This window comes from Miniopterus schreibersii, assembly GCF_964146895.1.
Source record: "Miniopterus schreibersii genome assembly, chromosome: 2".
Taxonomy (NCBI): Eukaryota; Metazoa; Chordata; class Mammalia; order Chiroptera; family Miniopteridae; genus Miniopterus; species Miniopterus schreibersii.
The window spans coordinates 33,404,960-33,430,368 of record NC_138102.1 but is presented as its reverse complement, the minus strand read 5'-3'; the positions used below and the strand labels follow the sequence as shown (position 1 = coordinate 33,430,368).

At 42.3% G+C, this 25,409-nt stretch overlaps 1 protein-coding gene across 2 annotated transcripts in view; it reads right to left on the bottom strand.

Annotated features, from left to right (window-relative positions):
• FGF14 (fibroblast growth factor 14) overlaps positions 1–24,505 on the bottom strand; it is a 532,327-nt gene extending 507,822 nt beyond the window's left edge. The window contains exons 1-2 of one of the 2 annotated variants that reach the window (XM_081127656.1): positions 24,442–24,505; positions 23,555–23,682 (exon numbers count right to left, since the gene is read on the bottom strand). In XM_081127656.1, coding sequence (XP_080983782.1) covers positions 23,555–23,645 — 91 coding nt within the window. In that variant the 5' untranslated portion in view covers positions 23,646–23,682; positions 24,442–24,505. Of the gene's footprint in view, positions 1–23,554; positions 23,971–24,441 lie in introns of those variants that run through there. The other variant, XM_081127657.1, reaches the window with a different exon arrangement.
• Positions 24,506–25,409: the final 904 nt, after the last annotated feature.

The following is a 25,409-nucleotide window of genomic DNA, read 5'->3' as shown; positions in this document are numbered from 1 at the left end:
TTATTCACTGTCACTCCCACGATATAAGTAGCCATCACAAGCCCAGGTATTAGAAACAGCCCCAGCCACCTGACCCTGAGGTGAGAAGTGCGCTCCCGTGGCCCAGCCTCTCTTCCACCTGAGGCAGGATTCTCAGCTGTGAGGCAGAGCATATCCTACACGGCCTTGAAAGAGGCAAGACCTTAAATATCTCGGTTATTTTTTTCTAAAGAAAATAAATGAATGACAGAGCTTAAAGTAGCCAGGTGGGAACAAAGAAAGGGCTACAATTTTCCTGATGAATACAAAACTGACAGAATAGGCTATTTATAGTGTTCAGGGTAGAGGGAGCACCGACAATAGCAAAACTAAAACTTAAACACACAGTGGGGTGGGAGGAGGAGTTGAAGTAGTAAAAAGAAACAAAAGCCCAGGAGCAAAATAAAGAGTTCAAAGCTGCAAATGAGATTTTTAAACCTGAAGAACTAAAAGAATCGTGGGGCAGGAAGTCTCTTAGCAGAACAATGATAGGAGAGGGTTGGTTTAAATGTGCTTCATTCACTCATAACTAGGGCAAAAAACATCAGAGGAGCAGCCCATAGAATTTGCCTCAACATTTTTGAGGTAATTATTGTTACATATATGCAATTAAGGAAGATAATAAAAATGAAGTAAAATATACATATTAGAAAAACTGTAAAATATTTTAAAATATTCATTCGGGTATATATAGATGATTAAGACAACACTATAAGATATAAAGGAAAAACATATTTAGTAATATTCTAGCACAGACATCTGACAATGTAATTTAACTCAAGAACATATAAAGGCTTCAAAACTGTCTGTATGCAGCTAATCTCACTCTGTGCAAAACACAAAATGTTCCAGGCTCCTTTAGGCCCTGAAGGCTTACAAGTAAAGAACTAGTTAGGCCCATAAAGTACAAAAGGAGGCTTAATGAGAACACGGCTTCTGCTAGGCCTTGCTTCAAGCTTTACTTGGACACTTTAAAAAAATTTATGTACGTACCCTAAAGCATTAGCTATAGTTAAACACTTTAAAATATAGTATTAATAAAAAATAATAATTGTATCAGAGGTCACCTACCAGAATATGTAGAAAAGAAACACACTGAATCTGACAAGGAAATAGAGAGGAAGGAACTAATAAATAAATGTCTGTGTGCTAGGTATTGTTAGGTACTTTATTTATATATTCTCTTTTAGTCAGTATAAATACATAAAGGAGGTATTCCCCCTCTACTACCAAAAGCAAAACAAGCTAACAAACAAAAACAACTTGAGGTGCAAAAAAATTACAGCTCGGGTTCCAATCTTCACCTAGCTCCAAAGTTCTCAAACTTACACTGCTGTCTTTGTCAGTAAAAAAAAAAGAAAGAAAAAAATTATGTTTAAAATATACAACTATCTAACAGTAACTGTCAAAGGAATATAATAAGAACACAGAACAGACACTGAGTGGTCTTTAGACAAAGGCTTCACAAAACTAGCACCTCTAGACCAACAGGACTGGGAACATCTTGGCCAGCACAAGCCAAAAGAAGATAAAACCATCTGGTTTCAACATGTATCAGAAGATTCTTCTATAATATGGAGGCGGACATAAGGATCAAGGTGTTTTTATGCTTCCTATTAAAGGGAAATACCTAGGAAAACCAAAACCCAGATTTTTAACGTAATAACATCATCAGAAACCACTACTAAAGGGGTTATTTTTACTAAGAGCCCTACTCTCAAGTTTAGGTTGGATATATCTAAATTAAGCACATTAAGGAAAATATCACTAGAGAGATCACTTATTCTAGCCAGCGTTCACTGAGCAAACCCACTAGGTGTCAGGCAGTATGTTTGACACTAGAGAAACAGCAAAGAGATATCTGTAAAATTCATTCATTTGTATATCACCTATACACATAGGTAATACGGAGATATATATAGATGTAACATCTATATATATTAAATGTGCAATTAGATTTAGGCAAAAACAACATCAGAATGCTAACATGCTGATATTAACAATTCTACTTTGTTCTAAAGTTTAGAGGCCCAAGCAAAACAAGTTAGAAAGGTGAAGCAAAAGTTGTCTCACGTAACTGAACACTTCCTTGGGAATGTAATTGAAAATAAAACACCTTTTCATATCAGAAAACAAAAAACTTACCTTTGGAGAGAATGACTATCCTATTCCTTAAGAAAATAAAACCAAGTACTTCCAGAGTTTTCACTGGGAAGCCCGCAAGTCTCTTATAACCTTATTAGGTCTCCTGAGATTCATCTCCCCTTTGGTATCTCATGAATGGTGGCTTCAAGAGAGAGAACATTGGCACTGCTCTGAACTGAATACTCTGATTCAGTCAAAAATAAGTGGCCCTTCTCTTAAGTCCCCAGTGTATAGCCAAGGCAAGGCTACAATACTTAAATATAAGTAATTAAATATTTGCATATAACACAAAGGAAATCAACCTAGAATATGTTATGGAACTAGATAATCTAACATATAGCTTACCTATTTCAGTTTAGAGTTCAGTACATGTATGCCTCCTTGCTTAGCCCCTAATCTGCCCAAAATGCCTAATTACATCTAACAACCGAATATCTAAATCCAAAACAAGGATTAGAGAGAATATGAAGTTTAATTCCCTATAATTACTTCCACTTTCACGGTTCAAGTTCATAGCTGAACCTTTCCTCAGATGATTGACCCTGAGAATGTCTACCTGCTTTAGGAGAGGCTCTACCTATTTATAATGGCAGGGCTTTGATCTACTGGAAAATAGAGTGTTGTGGGTTTTTTTACACAAAACACAATAAGCTGTAATAGGAAGGTTTGTTCTGTTGCAACTTTAGATGGCATCCATATCAAAGAATGTTTAAGTTCTGCATGAGCTATTATAAGAAGTGAACCAGAATAAATTTAAATAAAAGAAATACAATTCATATCTCACAGTGAATTTTGACCTTCCTTGTATTAACATTAAAACTAAGTAGACATACGAAATGTAAATATAGTATCATATTGTCAGTATTTTAATGAAATTTCCATGCTTTGAAAATAAAAATAGATAAGAAGCCAGAGCAATTTTCAAAGATAGATATATAAAAATTGTTCAATACATATAAGCACAAATAGTCTAAGTATTCTATTTCACAAGGGTATTACTTTCTTAAAAGGATTTATAAGTTTCACAAGGGTATTAATTTTTCTAAAGTCTTATAAGCTAAACTACAGATAAAGTAGACATGTATTGTTACTAAAAATTTTCACAGTATCCTTATTATAGTTTCATGTAATATATAATATAATTTATTAGTTTAAAATATCGTGTCATTTTTAGATTGTTCTTTTGTAATAATAATAATAAGTTAAGAATGTTAAAGAGGTCTTTGGATTATATATTAATTCAAAACAAGATTTGTTTCATGAGATTTTTTTAAAATTTTTATTTATTGATTTGAGAGAGAGGGAAAGAAACATCCATTTGTTGTTCCACTTATTTATGCATTCATTGGTTGTTTCTTATAAATGCCCTGACCGGGGATCAAACCCACAACCTTGGCATATCAGGACTGTGCTCTAACCAACTGAGCAACTAGGCCAAGGCTGTCTCATGAGATTTTTAACAAATATTGCAAAAGAATTAAGTTGGGACCCTACCTTACACCATATATAAAAAGTAATTCAAAATACATCGTAGACCTAAAGGTAAGAGCTAAAACTTTCAGGAGAAAACTTAGAGCTAAATCTTCATTATGTTCAAATAGAAAATGGTTTCTTAGACATGACAGCAAACACACAAATGACAAAAGAAAAAATAAATGGGACTTCATCAAAATATAAAACTTTGTGCTTCAAAAGATACAATCAAAAAAGTGAAAAAAAATCCACATAATAGAAGAAAATATTTGTAAACCATATAGTTGATGAGACTTACATCTAGAATATAAAAGGAACTCTTACAACTCAAAAATGAAAAGACAAATGACAATCAATAGCTTGCTATTAAACAATGAATGGATTAACAATGAGATCAAGGCAGAAATCAAAAACTTCCTGGAAACAAACAAAAATGAACACACAACCACCCAAAATCTATGGGACACAGCAAAAGCAGTCCTGAGAGGGAAGTTCATAGCATTACAGGCCTATCTCAAGAAACAAGAAAAAGCTCAAATAAACAATCTAATCCTACAACTAAAAGAATTAGAAAGAGAACAACAAAAAGATGAGCAAAGGATTTGAATACACGTTTCTCCATAGAAGATACACAAATAGTCAATAAGAAAAGATACTCAATATCGTCAGTCATTAGAGAAATGCAAATCAAAACCATAAGACACTTCACATTCTTTAAATGGCACAGAAAAATTTTAATAGCTTTCTTAAAAAGGAGACCAACCCTCAAATGTTAAAATCTAAAATATCCATTCTCAATCAAGGTGTCCCATCACTCATATGCCATGATAAGCTACAAGATATTACTCAAGACATTTGTTACTATTAAAGTGCCAATGTTGCCCTGGCCAGTGTGGCTCAGTTGGCTTAGCAAGTGCACTGAAGGGTCTCATGTTTGATTCCCAGTCAGGGCACATGCCCAGGTTGGGGGTTCAAACCCTAGTCAGGGTATGTACAGGAGGCAACTAATCGATGTTTCTCTCACATCAATGTCTCTCTCTCTCAAATCAATAAAAAAAACATTAAAAATAAAAAATAAAGTACCCATGGTTGTCAATGATTAACTTTTTATATAATTAAAATATATTCAAGGCTATTCTAATAATCTCTTTGTTACATTATTTCTAACGTTATTTCTTGAGAAGTAAAGAAGAAAGTTACAACTAGTGGGCAGAGACAATTATTCATTAGAGTGTATTAAACATGAGAATATTATCTATTATGATTCAGTCAGAGTTTGAGTCCTTCCAGAAAGTCCTCCTTGCCCTCTTTGTTGGCGCCATAGCACCAGCACCACAGAAGTGAAAGATCACTCTATAATATTAATACACCCTACAATAGGAATCAGGAGAAATTAGTAAAATGTTACCCCTGCAAATATATACCATAAATCTACCTATTTTGTTTGTTTTATTAAACTATCACTTCTAATCAGATTGAAGATCAGTTCCCAAAGTGATCACATGATTTTTTTAAAAAATATGTCTTTATTGATTTCAGAGAGAGGAAGAGAGAAGGAGAGAGAGAGATAGGAACATCAATGAGGAAAGAGTCATTGATCGGCTGCCTCCTGCAGATCCCCTACTGGGGATCGAGCCCGAAACCCAGGCATCTGCCTGACAGGGAATCGAACCACGATTTCCTGGATCATAGGTCAACGCTCAACTGCTGAGCCACGAAGGCCGGGCCACATGTGATTAATTTTAACAGTCTTAGAATCAAAACCGTTATCTCCTCCCTCTTTACCAAGTATCTAAAGGAAAACCAAAACCAAACAAACAAACAAAATAAACAGTGCAGGGCAGCATCTAAAATCAAATAACCAGGGATTTCCCCCTTTCGTTCCTTCAGATGGACGATTAATACAGAAGTATGGAAGAATCAAAGCAGTCCCTAGGAGATTATAAAGTAAAAAACTATTGGCAGCTCTCGTCAAGCATGTCTCACCACATACAATGGGAATCAGTATTGGAACTGGGTATCTGAAAACCCTGCAATGGCCCGTCTGAAGACAACAGCCACAGAAATTGTTTAGAGCATATTTTATTTCCTCTCAGTAAATTCTAAAATTGCCTAAAGTCCTATCAACAATAGACATTCATTATTTTGTGTCCTATTTTCTGATCTTTATCTAATACCTGTCAGTATACAGAAAAATCATGACAGCAAAAAACACTAAAAACTAAAGAACCTATAGTGCAACTTAAATATACTACATATTTGGAGGTAATAATTCTGACTTCTAAGTTATCTATGTGGCCTACTTAATTGAGAGAAGTTTAAAGCACTCATTAAACTGTACCAATCCTTAACTACCAATACCAAGATACCTGACAAGTAAACCTGATATAGGAAATATACTTTAAAAATGTCTTGTTCAGCCATTACATCCTATGCTAACGATCTCAGCATCTAATTTTAATTTAAAATCATCTCAACAAAAGCTACTTTAAAGCTACGAAATGACTGTGTGAATACAAAATACTTTTTTCTCATTTCAAAATCATAAATTTAAAAACATAAAATATGTAATCTATTAATTATTTGGCATTGATTCTACTTCCTGGCTATTTCTTTCTTTCCTCACATTTACTGTTAATATGAACCCTTCTCAATGGCTCTCATGGGTAAAAGATTCTAATGGCATACAGACTGGTAGATTTATAAACACCCAGGATTTAGCCATGAACGAAATGTCTAGCATACATCCATACCCATAAATACATTCAGCAGGCTTAGTGTTTGTGCATCAAATTGGAAAAATTCAAACCACAATTTAGTTAAAGCAGTATTTTATTATTCAGCAGCTCCAAATATGCCCATTTCCCCCTAATATAATCTAGCAATTAGGAACTACTATATTAGGTGTACTACCTGAAAAAATATGCATTATCTAAAAATTACTTTTATGTAACTTTTGAAATTCCTTCCACCTGTATTGCCAATATGATGATCAGTACCAACTTCTATCAGTTTCCTTAATTTTCTAATAATTCTAAAGTGGAGAGAGAATAGCTCCTAACAAAATGTACACTAATATTTAAAAGTATTTATACAAATTATAAATTTTAAAAGATACAAGAAAGAAAGATTCAAAGATCTGTCTTACATTTAAACTGTAACAGTGAAAGGAAGAGCACAGGCAAAAACTGTTACCAAGATTCATAGAAATAATAGCTCCTTCTGCTTTGGATAATAAAAATAAGAAAGAGAGGTTACGATTCACAGAGTGAGTTGAAGGACCCTAATTTCCTTTTCTCCAGCTCTCACAAGTACATTTTAGTGGGCACCAGAGAGACTGGGTAAAAAGTGCACATATCTGTGCCAATCCATATGACACAACTTGGACTGTGATTTTGAACTGGCGTCTTTTTATGCAAAGAGTGTATGTTTTAATTTTTTATTCAAAGCTATACTAATGCAACACGTTCAGACACTCCACTTAACTCGGCAGTATTCAGACCTTTCGCACTGCTCAGTGTCTACTGCTTTTACCCTAATTTGCAAAGTGTTTGATTAAATTGCTTACTCACCCACTGAAATAACAGAATTCATGTCTATGCTGCCAATTTGCTCCCAACGCAGTGTTTCTTCTACTGCTATCACCACCTAAAATGAACCCCTTCCCCTTCTTGTATGAATTATGCTTGTGACCCTATAAATATCAGTCTTATAAACTGTGATGTCTAATAAGAATCCTAGCTTTAAATCAAAGAAATGAAACTACTGCTTATAAGGCATTATTAGTTACATTTTGTAAAGCCTGAATAGCTATTAATAATTTAATGTGGGTTTTCGTTGTTGTTGTTTTTAAAATATCTTTATTGATTTCAGAGAAAGGAAGGGGGGGAGAGAAAGAGAGAGAGAGAAACATCAATGATGAGAGAGTCACTGATCGGCTGCCTCCTGCACACCCCCCACTGGGGATAGAGCCTGCAACCTGGGCATGTGCCCTGACCAGGAATGGAACCTCGATCTCCTGGATCCTAGGTCGATGTTCAACCACTGAGCCACGCCGGCCAGGCTATGTTTTTGTTTTAACAAAAATTATTTTTATAAATTTTGTGGCATTCTTAAACTTTTAAGACATCCAAGAGACAGATATTGACCTCCTAAAAAACAATATTTTATAACAGAAAGGGGGAAAATCAAAATTCAGTCCCAAAAGTTGTGTTTTTAGCAAAGTATCTCTTAATGAAACCCTCCACTAATCCTTGATCAGGGTCATCAAGAGTTACTAAAACATATGTCCCAACTAGAGCCAGAACAGCATATTGGGATTGTTACAGGGGGGGGAAAAAAAAAAAAATGGGTTCCAGGTTGTTAATGTTCTAAACAGCTTCTGAGTTGTGGGAAGGTTCCACAACCTTCCCAGTTGTGGAATTTCACAAGAAAACATCATCTTGCAGGAAAATAAACTGCTGCTACAAGTACCTAAATACTACAAAGATGTTTAGTACTATACCTTGAAGCAAGTATTAAATGCCATTCTTCCCTTATTTAGAAAGCCAATAAAGCCACCAGAACAACAGAATTTAAACTATAAAGTGTCCTCAAATTACATATAAAATATATATGTATATATGCTCATCTAACTATCAGCTAGATGTAACTATCAACAGCATAGAGCTGCATTTCCTGTCACATTCTCAACAAGTCATCTATGACTTCAAAGAGTAGATTGAAGCCACCTTCCCAGGAGCCTCTGCAATGACCCCACAACTTACACCTTTAACGTCAGTCATCCTTCAAAACTCAGAGGAAGCAGTTCCCTTCCTGCTGCATGATTTCTCCGTGTGCCTTTGGTTTAGCCCTCCCCAGCTGCTGGGCAATTTGTCACCTGCCCATGTTCTGCCTCACTCAGAAGAACCATGCTTTCATCCAAGTTCCCGTTTCCCATCTCCAACTAAGGAAAGGACGTTTTCACTTCACTGAGTTCTTATTAGGAAATCTCTCCAGTACTACCCCTCCCACAATCAGTTACACTAGTTACACTTTCCGACTGTAATAGAGCAGTTCTCAAGCATTTTACTCCCCATTTTGGAAATGTTCTCTAGTTCGTTTTTTCCACATACAGTCTAAATCTTCTGCCACGCTTTTGGACTTCAAGTTTTGATTCCCCTAATCCTTCAGAATATGATTCCATTAACATTCTCACAAATCCCCAAACATGTACCTTTCACTCAGCCTTTGACTTTCACTTACTTTACTCCCCTTGCCAAAAATATACTTATCTCATCCTGTCAACTGAAACATGCACTCAAGAGTCAGCTCAGGTCACACTTCTCAGAAAGATCTCTCTCTTCTCTTACATCCCAGAGGACCTTCAGCGCTCCGTTAGCCTTCAGTTGTTCAGAACTCTTTCTCATTTCTAGTATTCTCTGTACTTTTAGCTTAAGTACATATGGGCGAAAAAAATAAATCTTTATGGAATGTTTTAAACATCTCCTTGTAGCTGTTAAGTTTATCGTATAGGATTGTATATTGTCTATCTTCTCAAAACCTCAGGATCATTTTTCAATTTCCAAATAACAGACATTTTTTCTGCAGATTAAGTTCATCTTTGGAACAATAAGAATGTCAGTCCTGAGAAAAATAGAAAGGGAAGAAAGGGTTGCTTTGCAGAAACAGTTTGATGAACTATCCACGGGATTTCTGCATGTCCTGTAACTGCTTCTGCCTCAGATTATCTATGCAAAGGTGTCGCAACCTGGGACTCTAGGGATAGAGCCTCCTTTCAAATTACAGAACAGCTTTGTTTCCTGACCAGATCAGTGCCTCCCTCAAAATAATGCCTCCCTGCAGGGCAAAAGCTGGGCAGCTGTGCAGAAACTCCTTAAAAGATGGGGATGCCTATGCGCAGAGTGCCTCAGCTGTGAAACAAACCCACTGTGTGCAAGCATCCACTGGGGCCAGCTCAGCCCGTTGTTTGGGGACAAGGAGAACCAACGAGAACACGAAGCTCATGCTGCCTGCTGTGCCCTGCGTAATAAAGTCCTTTATCTCTGACCCAGAAGTCTCCTGTCTTTAGCCAGCATCAATCGATGTAACTAAAGCAGGCTAACTTGTTAGCCTTAAAATCTTTATAGTTTTGGAAAATTTCTGCATATTAAGTAAAAATGAGTCTGTTCAATTAGGAGTTTCTAGTTTAAAAAAAACAACAAAAAAACGGAGGCTATCACATCAAATTCCACACATCTAACGTGCGGTGACATGCATGAATCTCAAAAACAATGTTAAGTGAAAGAAGGAAACTCAAAAGTGTGAGGACTCCGTGATTTAATGATACGAGGTTCTACTACGGGTTTAGGTAGAGTAAGAAACCTAACAATGGTGGCTGCTTCTTAGACGAGGCCCAGATGTGAAGTAAATGACCAAGAGGGAGTTCTCTGGAGTGATGGGAATGTTCTACATCTTGATTGGTGTGGCAGTTATAGGGATACGCACAATATTCAAAAGACACCAAATGCCACAATGGAGAATTGTGTGTTTTAATGTATGTAAATTACGCTCAATAAGAAAGCATTACAAGTTCTGAATATCTTAACAGTGACTATGTTGCAGTCCTTTTTAGTTTCAGGATATAATGATTCAGGGAAACACAAATACGGTACTGGCCACTTTCACATACATTCTTTGAGTAGGTCCTTTAGAGAGGTAGCTGCAATACAGGGATTTAAGAGTATGCACTGTGGAGTAAGATTATCTGGGTTTGTACCAAGATATTTCAATTACTAGCTGAAAGCCATTAGGCAAGTTCCTTAACCTCTTCGTGCCTGGGCTTCATCCTTTAACATAAATATAACAAAAGTTCCTACCTGTGGTTTTGAGGATTAATATTGGTAAAGCACCTAGTATATAGTGTTCTCTAAAAATTGTTATTATCACTTATTTAGAGTATAGATAATGATAAAACAGGACTCAAAATAATTCAATGTTTCTGTTAAAGTAGAAGAGTAAACATGCTTTTTTAAACCTAGTAAGTCGAATGTGCCTTCATTAGTGGGAATAGTAGGTGGAATATTTACTTATAATAATACTCCAAAATCATTTTATTACATAACCTAATAAAGCAATAAATCTACATTACAGCTTTTTACATGTTATTTGAAGCATAAGAATAAATAAATGAAGTCAAGTAAGTGCTACTCTGGGTAAATGTCTCAAGTTCAGACAAATGTGTCTCATTTGCTTTCTGACAACTGTATTGTTAGCATTTCTTTTTGCCTTTTCTCCCTAATGTAATGCATGTGAAAGCTGAAAATCCAATTGAATTCTAATCCCAACCTTGCCTGAAGGGTAAATTGATGACAAAACTTTTGAAACACATGACAACAGGAAATATGTCAAAAGACAAAAATCTGGTGTATGACAGTACAAATATGAGGAGAGTGGGACAAAGGAGTGAATTCTCAGTGATGGAAAAGTTCTTTGCTAAAGCTAAGGGCAAGAGATCAGAACACAGCTGACCAGACTTCATGGCTCTGAAGGTCAGGCCACACTCTGTCTTTAGTACGTGTGCCCCTGGTTAACGTCCCCATGGAAAGGCATGTGTACCACAGATGTACCAATCCCCTCAGCACTGTGTTCTCTAAGATTATTCCCAAGATGTTATAAGGAATATACTTAGAAAAGCAATAATGATGCAAAATGTCTATCCTTTTTAACTTTTTTTGTTACTGCATCATTATTTCTAACATCTAGTATTTCCAATATTTTATATTCATTATTATATGTCTGACACATGAGGAATTTTATGTCACTTAATTGGCATGTCAGTAGATAACTTAAACCTAAAAGGAAAAAAAAATAATTATGCTAATAAGAAATGTAAATTCCTAGGACTCAAGTCAAGTAATTGTATAATAAAGAAAGAAAGAGCATATTGGGTTACTGTTTCAATCTGCCCCACCAGAAAATGTTGAGGCAAAATGATGGTGACTACTGAGTGTTTAATTAGAAAACTGACTCAGGTGTCCTTAGCAAAATCCTTTCTTTGCTTAAGAATTACAGCACCTGGTGTACAATAGTAACACAGCCAAAGGAGATGAGTTTCAGACTTTGAAATAAGTGGTTGTTTAAAAAAAAAAATTAACCATTCAATTGTTTTAGTCTTTAAGCCTTCTTATTTTCATGTTTCATCTTTTTCAAAGCCCAACAATAGTATATCATGTGCCCCACACAGGAATTGGAAAGACTAGAGATTACAATTCCTCCCAAACTACACTTTATCTAAGAGGCAGCCTTACAGAAGAGGGTACCACACACTTCAGTGAGCCACTATAATTGCACAGACAACAAAATGTTATATGGAAAAAAGGCATTTTAATTACAACTACATTCATTTCTATCTAAAAAGCAGGTGCACACACTTACATATGTAAATTCAATAAAGTTCACACTTCCTTCTCTTTTCTTCCCAGACATGAATAGTTATCTGAAAACTTGGCTTTTAAGTACACTACTTGAATCCTCAAACTGAACAAAGTATTGTGCACAGAAACATATGCTATTGACAAAGAATTGTATATTATCATAAAAAGAACTTTTAGACTTTATTATAAAGCATATTTTCCGTCCCTAAGTACTTCCAGGTTTGAAGTCAAGAAAATGAACTCTTTGTCCCAGAGCAACTCTCCTAGAACTGCCTATTTAAATTTTGATGTAGGACAAGAAATGTGTTAAAGTTTTCTATTTCCTATTAAAACCTACCACAGCCCCTTGGATATGAGCAGTCTAGAGAGAGCCAAATTTTTACTCCATGTTTCAAGGAGATGGGGGTGTTCTACTGGCAAGTGATCAGTGGATCAGGATCAACAGGAGTGGTCCAAATCAAAAACCTATGGTCAAAACCACAGGTTCTCTCCTTCCTTCCCAAACACAAACTAACCACTGAGATAACTGGACTCCAATTCCACTCCAACCCCTTCACTGCCTTATTTTGGACTTCACCACTTATACTTCCAATTGCTTCCTCTGTGGCCTTTCTACCATCAGCCTTGCCCCACTCAAAGCTATTTTCCACTCCATAGTCATAAAGATTGTCTAAAGGGTAAATCTGACCATCACACAGAACACAGGATCTGTTCTTGACTATTGAAAAGTTAATTCAAACCTGAAGGACCCACAGAATGGAGGCCACCCCACTGGCCTGGCCCATGTCATAAATCTAAACCTTAGTCAGCCTGCACGCATTGGAAATACCTGTCAAGGAAAACTAGCATACACCAATCACAATCCTCCAACTCAGCTTTGGCTGGATTACCTTACCCTAGAAAATAGCACCTCCTACCCTTATAAGAAAATCCCAATCTCCTAGACAATCACGCACCATTTCCCCGTTGCTTCTTCTAATGCTCTCCATAAGCCTCACTCTTGCCCATAATGTCTCAGGAAAAATGCTCTGTCTTGTGAGGCACTGTACTCCCCAATCCGTGACTTGTTTTCGCTTGAACAAAGGACATCAAACTTGTTACTAGATTGTTTTAGTTTTGTCAATTGACAGTTCTGACAACAAGATGGGATCCAGACAGCTGATAAAGATATTTCGGGGACAGCTCCTAGATGTAGGTGAAGGTACCCACAGAGGCCTTTTGGCTTGCTGCCTCTTTGGCCCCTCTCAGGGATCTCTGGTAAGCTTCTCTCAGATTGAGCTCTGTTTATTTTGTATTCTGAGCTCTTCGGGTATGTATGTCTTAATCCTCCCGGGTAGAAAATGGGGTGTGAAAGACTCTAGGATTTCATGGTGAGACTGAGTGAGCCACATAATTTGGGTTTGTGGCCAACTTCATCTATAAGGCAAATACCTTTGGCCACAAGTCTCTGGAACTGTGCACAGCCAGCCAGAAATTCAGTCTGGTTGAATTAGGGTGGCAGCTGTTAGGGGACTCCAAAAGTCTCAAGGTTGGCCTACAGTATAAACAGCTGGGGCACTTAGGGAAATAAAATAAGTAAAGAAACTCAGACTTTTCTGATGAACAGCACATCAAAATCTAAGTAGGCACAAGGTGGATTATTAAAAGCCAATAGGGCATCTGCCACTATATAGAAAGGAATAGATCTATTGCTAAGGAGAATCTTGGAAGCCAATGTCACAAAACTGGTGAGCACAAGGTTGAGCCTTAAAAACTGATAGAATGTTCTCCACCTGACTCTAAGACTACAATAAGTTGGTCATGAAAGAAGTTAGGGCAACACTAAGCCACCCATCAACCTCAAGAAAAATCCCATGCAATGAGGTACACTGAAAAATACCACAAAATTCCCCACTCAGCAACATATCCCACAGAGGTATTAATTTAGCTCCAAGAGACCCAAGGCTTGGCTAAAGAAATGGTAGCCTCAAGTTTCAAAGAATTAAGCATGCTACCTGTTTAGTTTATGTCTGAGAACTGTGGTCCTAGAAGTTGTAGATATCTACAAAAATGGCAAAAAAAAATCTTACTAAGACAACCTAGAATTACAAGGGTCTTTATGAGGAACATTTTCAATTAGATGATCATTTAATAAATGCACTGGAAAGTAACAGTTCCCAAGTCAAACAAACAGAATGGAATACCTATTTTTTAATTGGCATAAAAGCCTCAAAACGGTTAAGATTCCAAAATAGTTTCACTGAAAGATTAATTGCAAGAGGCTAAAGAAAATTGAGGACATAACAGGTACCTAAAAAAAGATATTAAGACTGACACGACTTCTACTATTCCCCTTTATCACACTCCTTTATCTCAGTACTCACAGCCTATTAATCCACTATCCAAATTTCCTTTCCACTCTAGAGACTATAAGACTATAAACAAAAGTCCACCAAATTAGTGGCCTTACAGATGCCCCCATGTCTGTCCTTAAAGGAGGGCCTCCCTATAGGCCCCTCTTAGGATTGACAGGACTCCGAGGGATTCTCCAGTAAACCACTACTTAAATAGCTAAGGGGAAACTAAAACTACAATTAATGTAAAGCATTACCAAGTTCTGGTAGATACAGGAGCTCAGCTCTCTACTTTAAACACCCTTCACTCTAGAGCTTACAGATGGTATCCTGAAAAAACTGGCAGAAGTGAGCAAAGGTTGAGAATTCTTACCAGTTGGCCCTCCTAGATCTGTCTGTAGTCAGTAATCAGTCAAGAGAGGAAGTTAAAACTTCATGTTGTGCCTTCCTTTCCAAGTCCTATTGGTTATTGATTCTTTCTCTCCCAGGGAAAGCTAATGCCTTCTTGTTTGTGTTGTTCTGTGTCCTGAGAACTTGGCTTGGCAACCGTCAGGTTGGGGGCCCCCAAAATGCAGCCAGAAAGAAATGTGGGCTTCACTCCATTCGCAGATAGATACGGCTCAACAGAAATGTGGGTTGCACTCCATTTTGGGCTAGTGTCCTAGTGATGGTTGCCAGGCCTCAGGGGAATTGTCTTCCTTGTGGTTATCTTTGGGGGTGGCTCTGGATCTCAGGAGGGTGGAATCTTCTGCACCTTCTTTGGGGATACCTCTTGAATCGAATGGGTTGTTCAACAATTCCAGGAATATTTACTGTTTGTCCCAACTGAAATCTGACAAGAAACTTGAAAGGACTTTTTAAAAGTAGTTCTATGGCCCAGCCGGGCGTGGCTCAGCAGTTGCGCATCTGCTTAGGATCCTGGAGATGGAGGTTCAATTCCTGGCCAGGGCACATGCCTGGGTTGTGGGCTCTGATTCCCAGTTGGGGGTGTGCAGGAAGCAGCCGATCAATGACTCTCTCATCATTGATGTTCCAACTCTCTCTCCCTCTCTGTTCCTCTCTCTGAAATCAATAAAGATATATTTTAAATAAAAAATAAATAAAAGTAGTTCTATGGTTAGAAGTTGGCCAAATTGGAAACTGATATTCAGAGCCTGATAGGAACATTTTTCTTAGGCCTTCGTCCTTGAACTAAATAAAACTACGCACACAGAGGGAAAGAAAGAAATCTAAAACACAGAATCTTTTGATTTTCATCTGAGTAGAAGATCTTCCCCCTTATCTAAAAAAGGAAATAGAAGATAATGAAGTTGATTGGATGGTCCGTCCTTTGATGTCATACAGGTGGAAACTCAATTCTTCAAAAAATTAAAAACAACTGCCTTGTCGTATAAATTGAGCCCTTACAAGAACAGAAACGCAGCTCAAGAAGCAATTCAAAGCCTACCTATCCTTTTTACCAATTTCAACACCTCCCCTATTCATCTATAAAGACTTGTAAGTATTGTCAAAATCTGGATTTAGGAGACAGAAATCCTTCTTGGTGGAACTTGCATTCTTTCCCAGTGCCTTTGTGATGTAAATATTCTACCCTGTCATCTTCTCTGAAGAACTGAAGGCCATTTCTTTGAAATGTGAACTTCAGAAAGGTCATTCTTATCAGAAGGAAAGGCTATTTGGTAACTAGGCCAACAAAAAAAAGTCATTTAAAAGTTTAAAGCTGCCTGTGCAGGTAACCTTAATTTATTCCATCTACCAGAAACACAATTTGGATACAGCTGTTCTTTTACAAACTCGTGAGTTTTGCATCATCCTGCCCTCAAAATAGTCTTTTCCAATTTCTAAATTTACAATGAAGTGTGTGTTTTTTAAGATTTAAAATGCTTGGGATTTTCCCCCCTGGTAGCCCCAAGATGACAGAAGGAAAAACAAGCCAGTGTAGACAGACTCTCCCCCAAAAAGTGCTGAGACAGGAAAAGGCCTGGGGGATACGACAGGCCTAAGGGGATGCCATCCGTGCCAGCACCACCCGCTCGGCTCTCTTGGTGTCACCTGTAACTACCACCTGTCTGACCCTTCCCAGGTTCCAAGCTGCTGGTTTGTGTCTAAATTGAAAATTAGCTCTTGGGCATAGATATCAACATTACTACTTTTAATATGCTAAAATTCTTTCAATGTTTGCACATTTTCATAATAAAAGTTTTATTATGAGAAAATAAAAATAAAATAAAATTAGCTGTTGGAACAGCCACCTCCTCCACCGTGAAGGCGCCGGCGCGCCTCCAACAGGGCCCGTCCGCACGGTCGCGGAGCGCTGCTCCCCCGGGCCCGTCCATGATCTCAGGACACAACTGAAACACACTCGGCAGGGTCCCGGGAAAGTTCCCTTACGGTCCGCACTGGGCGGAAAGGGGCAGAAGCCTAGAGCCCGAGAGCTGGGGGGCCCTGAGACCCGGGAGCAAAGCCGGGGGCTCTGAGACCACAGACCTCAGCAGCCGCGGGAAACCGCGCCCCGGCTCCTCCTCTCCGGTCCTGGGCTGGGGAGGACGGAGCCCCCCGCGGCCCGCGCCCCTCCTCTCAGCCCCGCAGCGCGCGGCTCGGCGGGCGGGGCAGGCGGCCACCTGTGGGCCGGGGCCAAACTCTTGCCGCCCTTCGGCCACGTGACTCCCGCACCGAGCGCCCCTGCGTGGACGTCGGGCGCGCGGCCCGCAAACGTGCGCAGCGACTAAGGCGCCGGCCGGGGTCGCGACAAAACCACGGCTTCCGGCCACGTGGTTTCCATAGTAACGGCCGTGCTCGCGGCCAAGCTCTCCCAGCCCCCGGGGACCCCCCGAAGGTTAGAGGTCGTCTCTGTGGCAACACAAACTTCCCGCGCTACGGCGGCTCGGACGGGCCGCCTCCGCCGCATTGCGCAGCGGAGCCCGGGCTCTGGGAGGCGAGGGGCGCGCGAGGTGGCGGGTCCGAGGAGTCTGGCCGCCGGTCACACCCGAAGGAGGAGCGCGCCTGGCCTCCGTAACCGACCTCGCGGGGCTCCTGTAGGCGACTCCGAGCCCGGCTCGGGCCGCAGCGCCGGGGGGCCCGACTCCTGGAAGGAGACCCGCGCCGCGGAGGTGGCCGGCTCGGGGCTCGCGGGAGGCGAACGGGCACAGAGCCCTGGAGAGCGGGGCTCTCCCGCAAGCCGTGGGGCCTGCCGGGCCGCGCCCCTGAAGACTCCGGGGCTCCCGGCCCGAGGCCACGGCGCCCCGCGCCCGCCACCTCTGACCGCGGCTCGGGAAGGAGGAAGCTCCTGAGGGGAGCGCGGCGGAGGGAAGCGCGCGCGGCTCCCGAGTTTGCAGCCGGCGGCGCGACGGCCGGAAAGCCGGGCTCGGAGGGGGGCGCTTCCTCCCGAACCACCGCTCGGAGGGGGGCGCTTCCCCCGAACCACCGCTCGGAGGGGGGCGCTTCCCCCCGAACCGCCGCTCGGAGGGGGGCGCTTCTCCCGAACCACCGCCGCCGGAGGCTGGGCCGGACCTGCCCTCAGGAAGGAGCCCGGTCACCATCCTCACAGAACGGGGTTCACCAGAGAGAAGGGGAGCACAGCTGCTCGGGCCGAACGCCTTCCTTTGTAAGAAGAAAATCAAAGTCTACAAAAGAAAATGAATGCTTGTCCCTCTAGCAGAGGGACACGAATGGTGCCCCCACACTTTCCGTGCAGGGCCTGAGAGTACCAAGGGGCGCAGTGAACTGTCTCAGAGAATCCTACTTCTCACTAGAATCCACTTAATAAAAATGCATTAAGAACCTGTGATGTGTCATAGCCAGAGTTTTTGTCAGGGGACAATGATAATGGCGATAGTGCCCAACGATCGTTGAGTGACTTTCTTAGATGGTGTTAGTAGATTAAATAAAAACTTCGCGTTCCCTGTAAAGCATGTCTGCATTGTACCCCTTTTTGCCTTTATGTTTGGGATACCCTGGGAATTCTTTGTTCAACCTCCCTGGGCTTCATCATCCGACCTTTTACATAAGGAACAAAGCAGAAAATTAGTTTGTAGCAACTAGGGAAATATATATATATATCACACACACACACACACATATATATCTCATCAGGATATACTTGGTACTTAAAAGGCAGAATAGCAAAAACATTAGTGTACTTCTACGGGCATATGAGGGAACTGAGAATCTCCCTCAGAAGATCCCCTGCCCTTCAGTGCTCAGGTTCAATCCTTGCAACTGTATCTGGTGTGGCACACAAAGTAGAATCCTAGGCACCACCACCCAGACTGTGGCACTGGGCAGGCAGGTGTGTCTGTAGGAGTTTCCCTGACCCACAGTCCCTCCCGGAGACGGTACTAACTTGGGCTCAAAGGTTTTATTATTAATACAGGCACAATGCAGTGTTTCAACTATACCATTCAAACATCCCGACTGTTTCCCCTAAGGCACAGGAAACTATTTTGAATAAATGCTTCCATTTTGAGACATCTACACAGTATTTATAGAAAGCTTATGAGTCAAGTGAGTGAGTTATGATGCCAAAATGTGCTAAGGAGGGAAAACTTTGGTTGTTGTTCTTGCTACCATATGTATAACAACACTTCACAAAAGTCCCCAATGTTTGTGTTGCTAAAACATGGAAGACTGGGTTTGAGCATGTTTAAAGGAATGATTCCCTGCGGGGAAAGTGAAATATAGTGTAGAATTCGCTTACCACCTTCCGAAAGCAATGCATCATTTGAAAAAATGTGAGCTGTGGATGCAGTCTAAGAAAGGAACAAGTTGGAAATGGGTACAGCCAAAGTCATCTTCATCGTGAAAACCAAGTTTAGATTATCATGCATTGGATTTCACACTTGTTAACTTGGATATAAGTCTGAGTGTCTCCATCTGATACATGCTCAGTGTTTAGAAATTCAGATTTGTGGCCCATTGGTGGCTCACCCAGCCCTACAGGAAACCAGGATGAGTCGGCAAGCCGAGAAGGCGTAAAAAATGCTTACTCTTTTTTCTTCCCTCTGTCCCTATTTTCTCACTTCTAAAAGCCATGACAGCCCTAGATGTAAAGGAAGTAGCTTTAAAAGAATAACGTATATGTACATGAGTAACACTGACATACCAGGTGTTTCGCCACCTAAAACAGCTTAGAGAAAGGCAAAAGCAGAGCTGAAAGACACCAAAGCAAGCAGGAAATAGAAAGTGCTGATAAATCCTACCAAGCCCTGCTTGTTTCATCTCAGTTACAGGGCAGAGAGGGAAACTGAGTTCAGAAAGGGACACTCAGGGCCTCCAGTGTGTGGGATTTTCTAAATATGCTCTGCAAAAGTAGATCTAGGGCATCTGCTTCCTACCCTCCTTGCCACGAACACTGGTACTCAATAAAATTAACTTCAGTTACAATTTATCTTAAAATCTGCGCTTTCCAAAATCCTATCATTCCATGGAAGTTTGGGGGTCTCGTGCGTGTGGTCAAGTGGGCATATGTATTCGAGGGCCCGCGGCTTCCTTTGCTTGTTGTAAACTATGTGTCTGAAGAGAGATTCATGACATGACCTTAAAGGATTTATCTTTATCGTGGACTTCCTTTTTGCGGCCATCACTCAAAGTTCAATGACCCAGATTAATTCTCAAACTGGTGTGTGATACACACTGGCTAATCCAAAGTATCATTACTGGTTTAAAGAAACATATCTAGCCCTCCTCTAGGCAAAATAAGTGCCTTGGACTTATTATTCCTATTTAATGGTTTGCCTAAAATACAGTCACTTTGCATGACATACACCAGTGAAAATTGAATCGGGTAACATGTATTCTAAACATATAGCTATTGCTCTGCTAGGAAAGTAGGGGAAAGTAGGACATTTAAATGTGTGTGTGTGCTCTCTGATAATAGTTGTATTGTGAGATTTTGTTCATTTTTATTAAGATAGTAAATATATATCAAGGATTTCTATGCTATTACCATTCATTTTTAAAAGCACGTACTGTATTGTGCAAATATATTCTTCATGTTCTTCATAAAAACTACAAAAACTATTTCATTAACACTTCCTATTTAAATACTAATTAATAGCTTGCATAAATCAGTAACTTTGCCCTTAAGTTCATCGCTCTATTATCTGCTTATTTCCACACCAACCTGATTATGTAGCAGAGCTCTGAAATTCCTCCCAGTAACCCTTGACCAGACTACCTACACTTGTTGACAATGTAAAGAATTGGGAATAATCAGTACATTATTTTATAACTTGCAAAGATTGGGAAGAAAAAAATAATCTAATAAGGAGTCTTTGCACCAAATTCATGATCCTAGCACTGATATTTTGTGGTATTCTGCCAAGCTTCTTAGTTTGAAACCAGTTAATTGTCTTCATTTTAGATTTAAGATAACATAATAGGTAGTAGTCAATCTGTTCTTTTTGGTTTTAACAGTCAAGAGGATTTCAGTCTTTGTTTCATTTTAATTACCCAATTAACTTCTTAGTTGTACTGCTATCTTGGGATCAAAAACCTGAAAATGATTTCAGGCTTAATGTTAATAGCAGAAAGAGAATGGAGCTCGCCAACTACAATGCTGAAAGGGAATGACTAGGCATGAGTTTGATTCCAGCTCAAAAAACAAGAACTTTTAGAAGGGGAGATTTAGAGTGTGACACATTAATGTTCCATTATTTAAAAAATGCTAACCCTTGTCAATCTAAGACTAAACTATCCTGTTAGAATAGTTGGTGATGTTGTTGGCACACTTTGAGTTAACCTGATACACACCCAAGTACTTTAGCATTCATAAGGTTCAAAAGAAATCGCTCTAAAAATAATTTGTCATTTGTTTGACACCTTCCAAACCACCTTGGAAGAAAAAAATATCTACTTTATTCCAGAGAGATGAACGTGGGGTAGGTAGGGGAGGTGGAATGAAAAGGTCTTGTGCCTGGTGTTGGGGGAAGTTACTGTATCCAGTGAAACTGTTCACACTCACACACACACACACACACACACACACACACACACTATAAAGGCCAGTAAGGAAGCTTACTAGTCTTTGCTGAGTTATTTCCCACTCTCCAGTACTATGGAGGGGCTGAGTTCAAGGTCCCTAGACAAATGGCCAAGTATTTAAAAAAAAAAAATTTTTTTTTTTAAATGCTTTTACACTATTCCTTTCTCAGACGGGGGCTAAATCTTTCCAGAGGATACAAGGAAGCTTCAAAAATCACTCCTCTTACTGTGTCAGGGAGTAACCCCTCCCCTTCCAAGTACAGCCCTCGGCGTGCCCCACTTTGGGAAGTCTTTGTGAGAAGGGTGCTCACATTAACTCGTGAGACACTGTTGCAAACCCAGGAATGATCGAGGCATCAACAAGTGTGGGGCTAGCTGCGGGGGGTGGGGGCCGCCTCGCAGCTGAATTGGCAAGGCGGGTGGTGAGGCGACAACGCTGCTTCTCCTTGGGGAATGTTCGGCACGGCGCCGGCCTTTCAGAGCCGCCGAAGGCTGGGAGGTGAGAGGGAAGGGTAAAAGGACAAGGGCGGGAGGGCTCGCAGGAGGCGGCGGCGGGGACCGGGAGAGGCCGGGGATGACCGTTCCCGGGCAGAGGCGCGGAGCCCGCTGCAGCGCCACGCCCGCGGGTAGCAGAGGCTACTCCCGGAGCCTCAAAAGCCACGCAAACTTCCCCGCCGGGGGCAACTGCGGGGCGCCCTCCGCCCGCACGCGAGCACCTGCTCTCTCGGACCCGCTAACTACTCGCAGCTTCCTTCTGCCGCAGCAGTGGGCACGCACCCCGAGCTCAGCCTCCGCCCCCACCGCCTCCGCCCCCAGCCTACCCACACCCCCTTCCCCTCCCCCTCCTCTCGCACCCAGCCCCCTGGAGCGCGCCGCCCCAGCTGCAGCGCCTCAGCAAGGTTTCCCGAGGCAGGGAGGCGGCAGCCACTTGCTGCCGGGTGGCTGGGGATCCGGGTGCCAGCGGGGCTATGGAGATCCATGATCTACTACACCGCAGTGTCAGCGTCAGGAGCCTCCAGCGCCCCGGCTGTCACTGCAGGAGGGCCCGGCCCTCGTCGCCCCCGCCCCCCAATGCTGCCCCAGACACAAACACCGGGCCCCTTCTTCCTCCCCATCCTGAACCGAGCGGGGGTGACGCCACACACCCCCTATGCCAGCGCGCACCGCTCCCGAGCCCGCTGCTCCCAAGCTTCTCGCCGGCGTGCCGCCACCACCACGCAGCCCTCCGGCCTGGCCTCCCGGGGCTGCTCTCCCACAGCTCCGCAGCCGCCCCCAAGCACCTCAGACTGAAATACCGGGAAGTGAACCCGGGTACCCAACTTCCCGAATCACCTGCATTTGCATTTCTTATGTAATGTACTGCAAGTTTCCTGGTCGGAGCCCTTTAGAATGGGGGCGCAAGATCGCCGGAGACTGAAACAGGGACTCACGGCCGACCCGATCCCACCCGTGGGACCCGGACTCAGGGGTGTGATACTGCTTTTGAAACGGGGGTTTTAATTACATATATTAGAGAGGGCCGAGTTTGTCATCTGGGTCTGGAGTCCCCCCCCACCCCCACCCCATCCAAATAAGCCCCGCTCAACTATTGCCAGTAGCAGGAGGTGTCGGAGGCAGACCCGGGAACGAGTTAATACTCGGGCACCGGGAGCAGACGGAGGAGGGAGGCGGGGGCTGACGGCGGAGCGGGGCCGCGAGGGAGGGGGCATCTTTTACTTTGAGGAGAGGTGATGGGGTGGCGAATATTGTGCAAGCTCATCAGAAAGTCTAGAGCAGGTCCTCGGCACCGAGCTAGGTCCCCGAACCTGCAGCAGAAGTCCGGAGAGCTCGCAGTGCTTTTTCCTGGCCACTACGGAAGCTTCACCTGCCTCGGGTAAAAACCTTAAGCCACAGCCCTTCAATAGTCCACCAAACCTCGGCAACCAAATACATTTTAAAAAAAAAAAAAGTTTCCACCTCCCTCCTACTGATAGATTGTGTCACAGCCGAGGGAAGCTGGCCATGGTTTTCTGGCGCACAGACGCCGATCCAGCTGTTCCTTGTTTATCCATGCAACACCTCGACATGCAACACCGTCCTGGTCCTTTCCGCCTCCCCGCCTTCCTGCAGAGCACAACTGCAGATCTAGCTCCGTGAGCAACAGACACGCTATTACGAGGAAAAACATAACATGATGCATGTTTTGCTTACCAGTTGGGTTCTTGTTTTTCTTAAGACTCTTGCCACAAAGACACTGCAGCATATGCGTTCCTTTGCTGAAAATGTTCCAAAGAAACCACATTGATTTGGGCGAAAAGCAATCCAGCAGCTTAGACACCCTGAGAAAGAAGAGATCCTTGTGGTTGCATAATAATAATTTGAAATCAGTTCTCCTGAAGAGGGGCACCGGTTTTACCATAGGAAAAACGATAAAATTCCGAATCTTCTCCCAGTTTTTTCCCCTCACGTGGTCTATTTCTTTGAGACTTCTCAGTGATTGTTTTTTTTCGGCCAGGGTGAACGATTTATCCCTCTTGATCACCACTGGATCGTTACCAAAGGGTTGGGGGAAAAATCCTTTTTCAGCATGAAGCCAAACAAAAAAGCAAAGAAATCCCAACTGAGAGCAGAACTAATCAGGCAGAACAGGAATGCACAAAAGATGCCCAAAGAGAAAACCATAGCCTTCACTGGATCGCTATGAGGATGGGTGGGTCTGCGGGAGGCGAAGCAGGATTCATCTCAGTGAGAGGAGACTGCCATTGTGTAGCCCCTAGGAGAGAGAGAGAAAAAGAAAAAAAGAAAAAAAAAGAAAGAAAAAAAGAAAAAGGAAAGAAAAAGAAAAAAGCCACCAGCGCGCACACTCACACACCAGCACCACCTCGGAGATCGAGTCTGACAGCCGAAGACACAGCCTCCCTTCGCCCAGGGTCGATTTTTTTTTTTTTTATAATCAATCGCCAGTGCCCAGTGGCATCGGATTGAACCCGCAGTTCTCTATCACCGCGAAGAGAAGATGCCAATCGAGGCGCCCCCTCCCCTGGTCAGGCCGGCAGCGGGCAGAGGGTGCCCCAGTCGCCCGTCTCCCCGCCTCTCACCCTCCCAGTTTCCGACGACGGAGAGCATGGGGAAAAGCTCCCCTCCGGCTGCTCGCCCAGCGCGATGGGAGTTACAGGCATGCGAGGGAGGAGGAGGAGTTGAAGTTTGCATTGAAAAGCCTGGCTTTCCGTGACGTAGCCACGTGCTCCGAGGCCGTCAGCAGCGAGACGCCCCCGCCCGCGGGGAGGGCAGCGCCACTGCGGCCCCGCGCCGCCCCGCGCCGCCCCGCGCCCGCCCCTCGCCAGGCCCCGCGCCGCCCGCGCCCCTCGCCCTCTCCCGGCGCCGCTCGGCTCGGCTGGCGGGGGCTCCTGCGGCCATCCGGCACAGCCTTCTGTTAAAAGTGCATTTGGAAAGGAAAAATGAACAATTATAATTAGTCGACCTTAAAAAATAATAATAAATAAATAAAAATACGTGGGGGGGGGCGGGGGCAGTGAAAGAGAAACTGCAGTTGAAGACCCCTCTTCACAGCCCACATGCCTTCCACCTTCTATTTGCAAAAGCAGCATCCAGACCATGAAGGAAAACTCAGGTTCCTTTCGTTCTTACTGGAATCCTACTGAAAGTGCTGTTTGGAAAAATATAAACTAGGCATGTGACAAATGTGTACTTGCAGAAACAGCCTTGTTAAAAGAACAACCGCTGAAATGTAGGGGCCAAGATGTATTTGGGGAGGGAGGGGTCAGAGGTCCAAGGGAGAGTTTTTATGCCTTTTCTAGACAGACAATTCGTTACCATCAAATAATTTTTTTTGCCCAGAAAGCACTCTGCTTAAATCACGCCCTAATTCATTGCTTGTTTCTGTGACCATTAACTGAGCACTAAATGCCCCCTTCCTCACTTCTCAGCTACGCTCAGGTACAGTCTTGTCACCAGCCACCACAATCTAAAATAACCAAACGGGCAAGACAGAAGCCAAGATATGAACCAGCTCTCTACTTTCCCAGAGAAATCAAAAGGTTTAAGG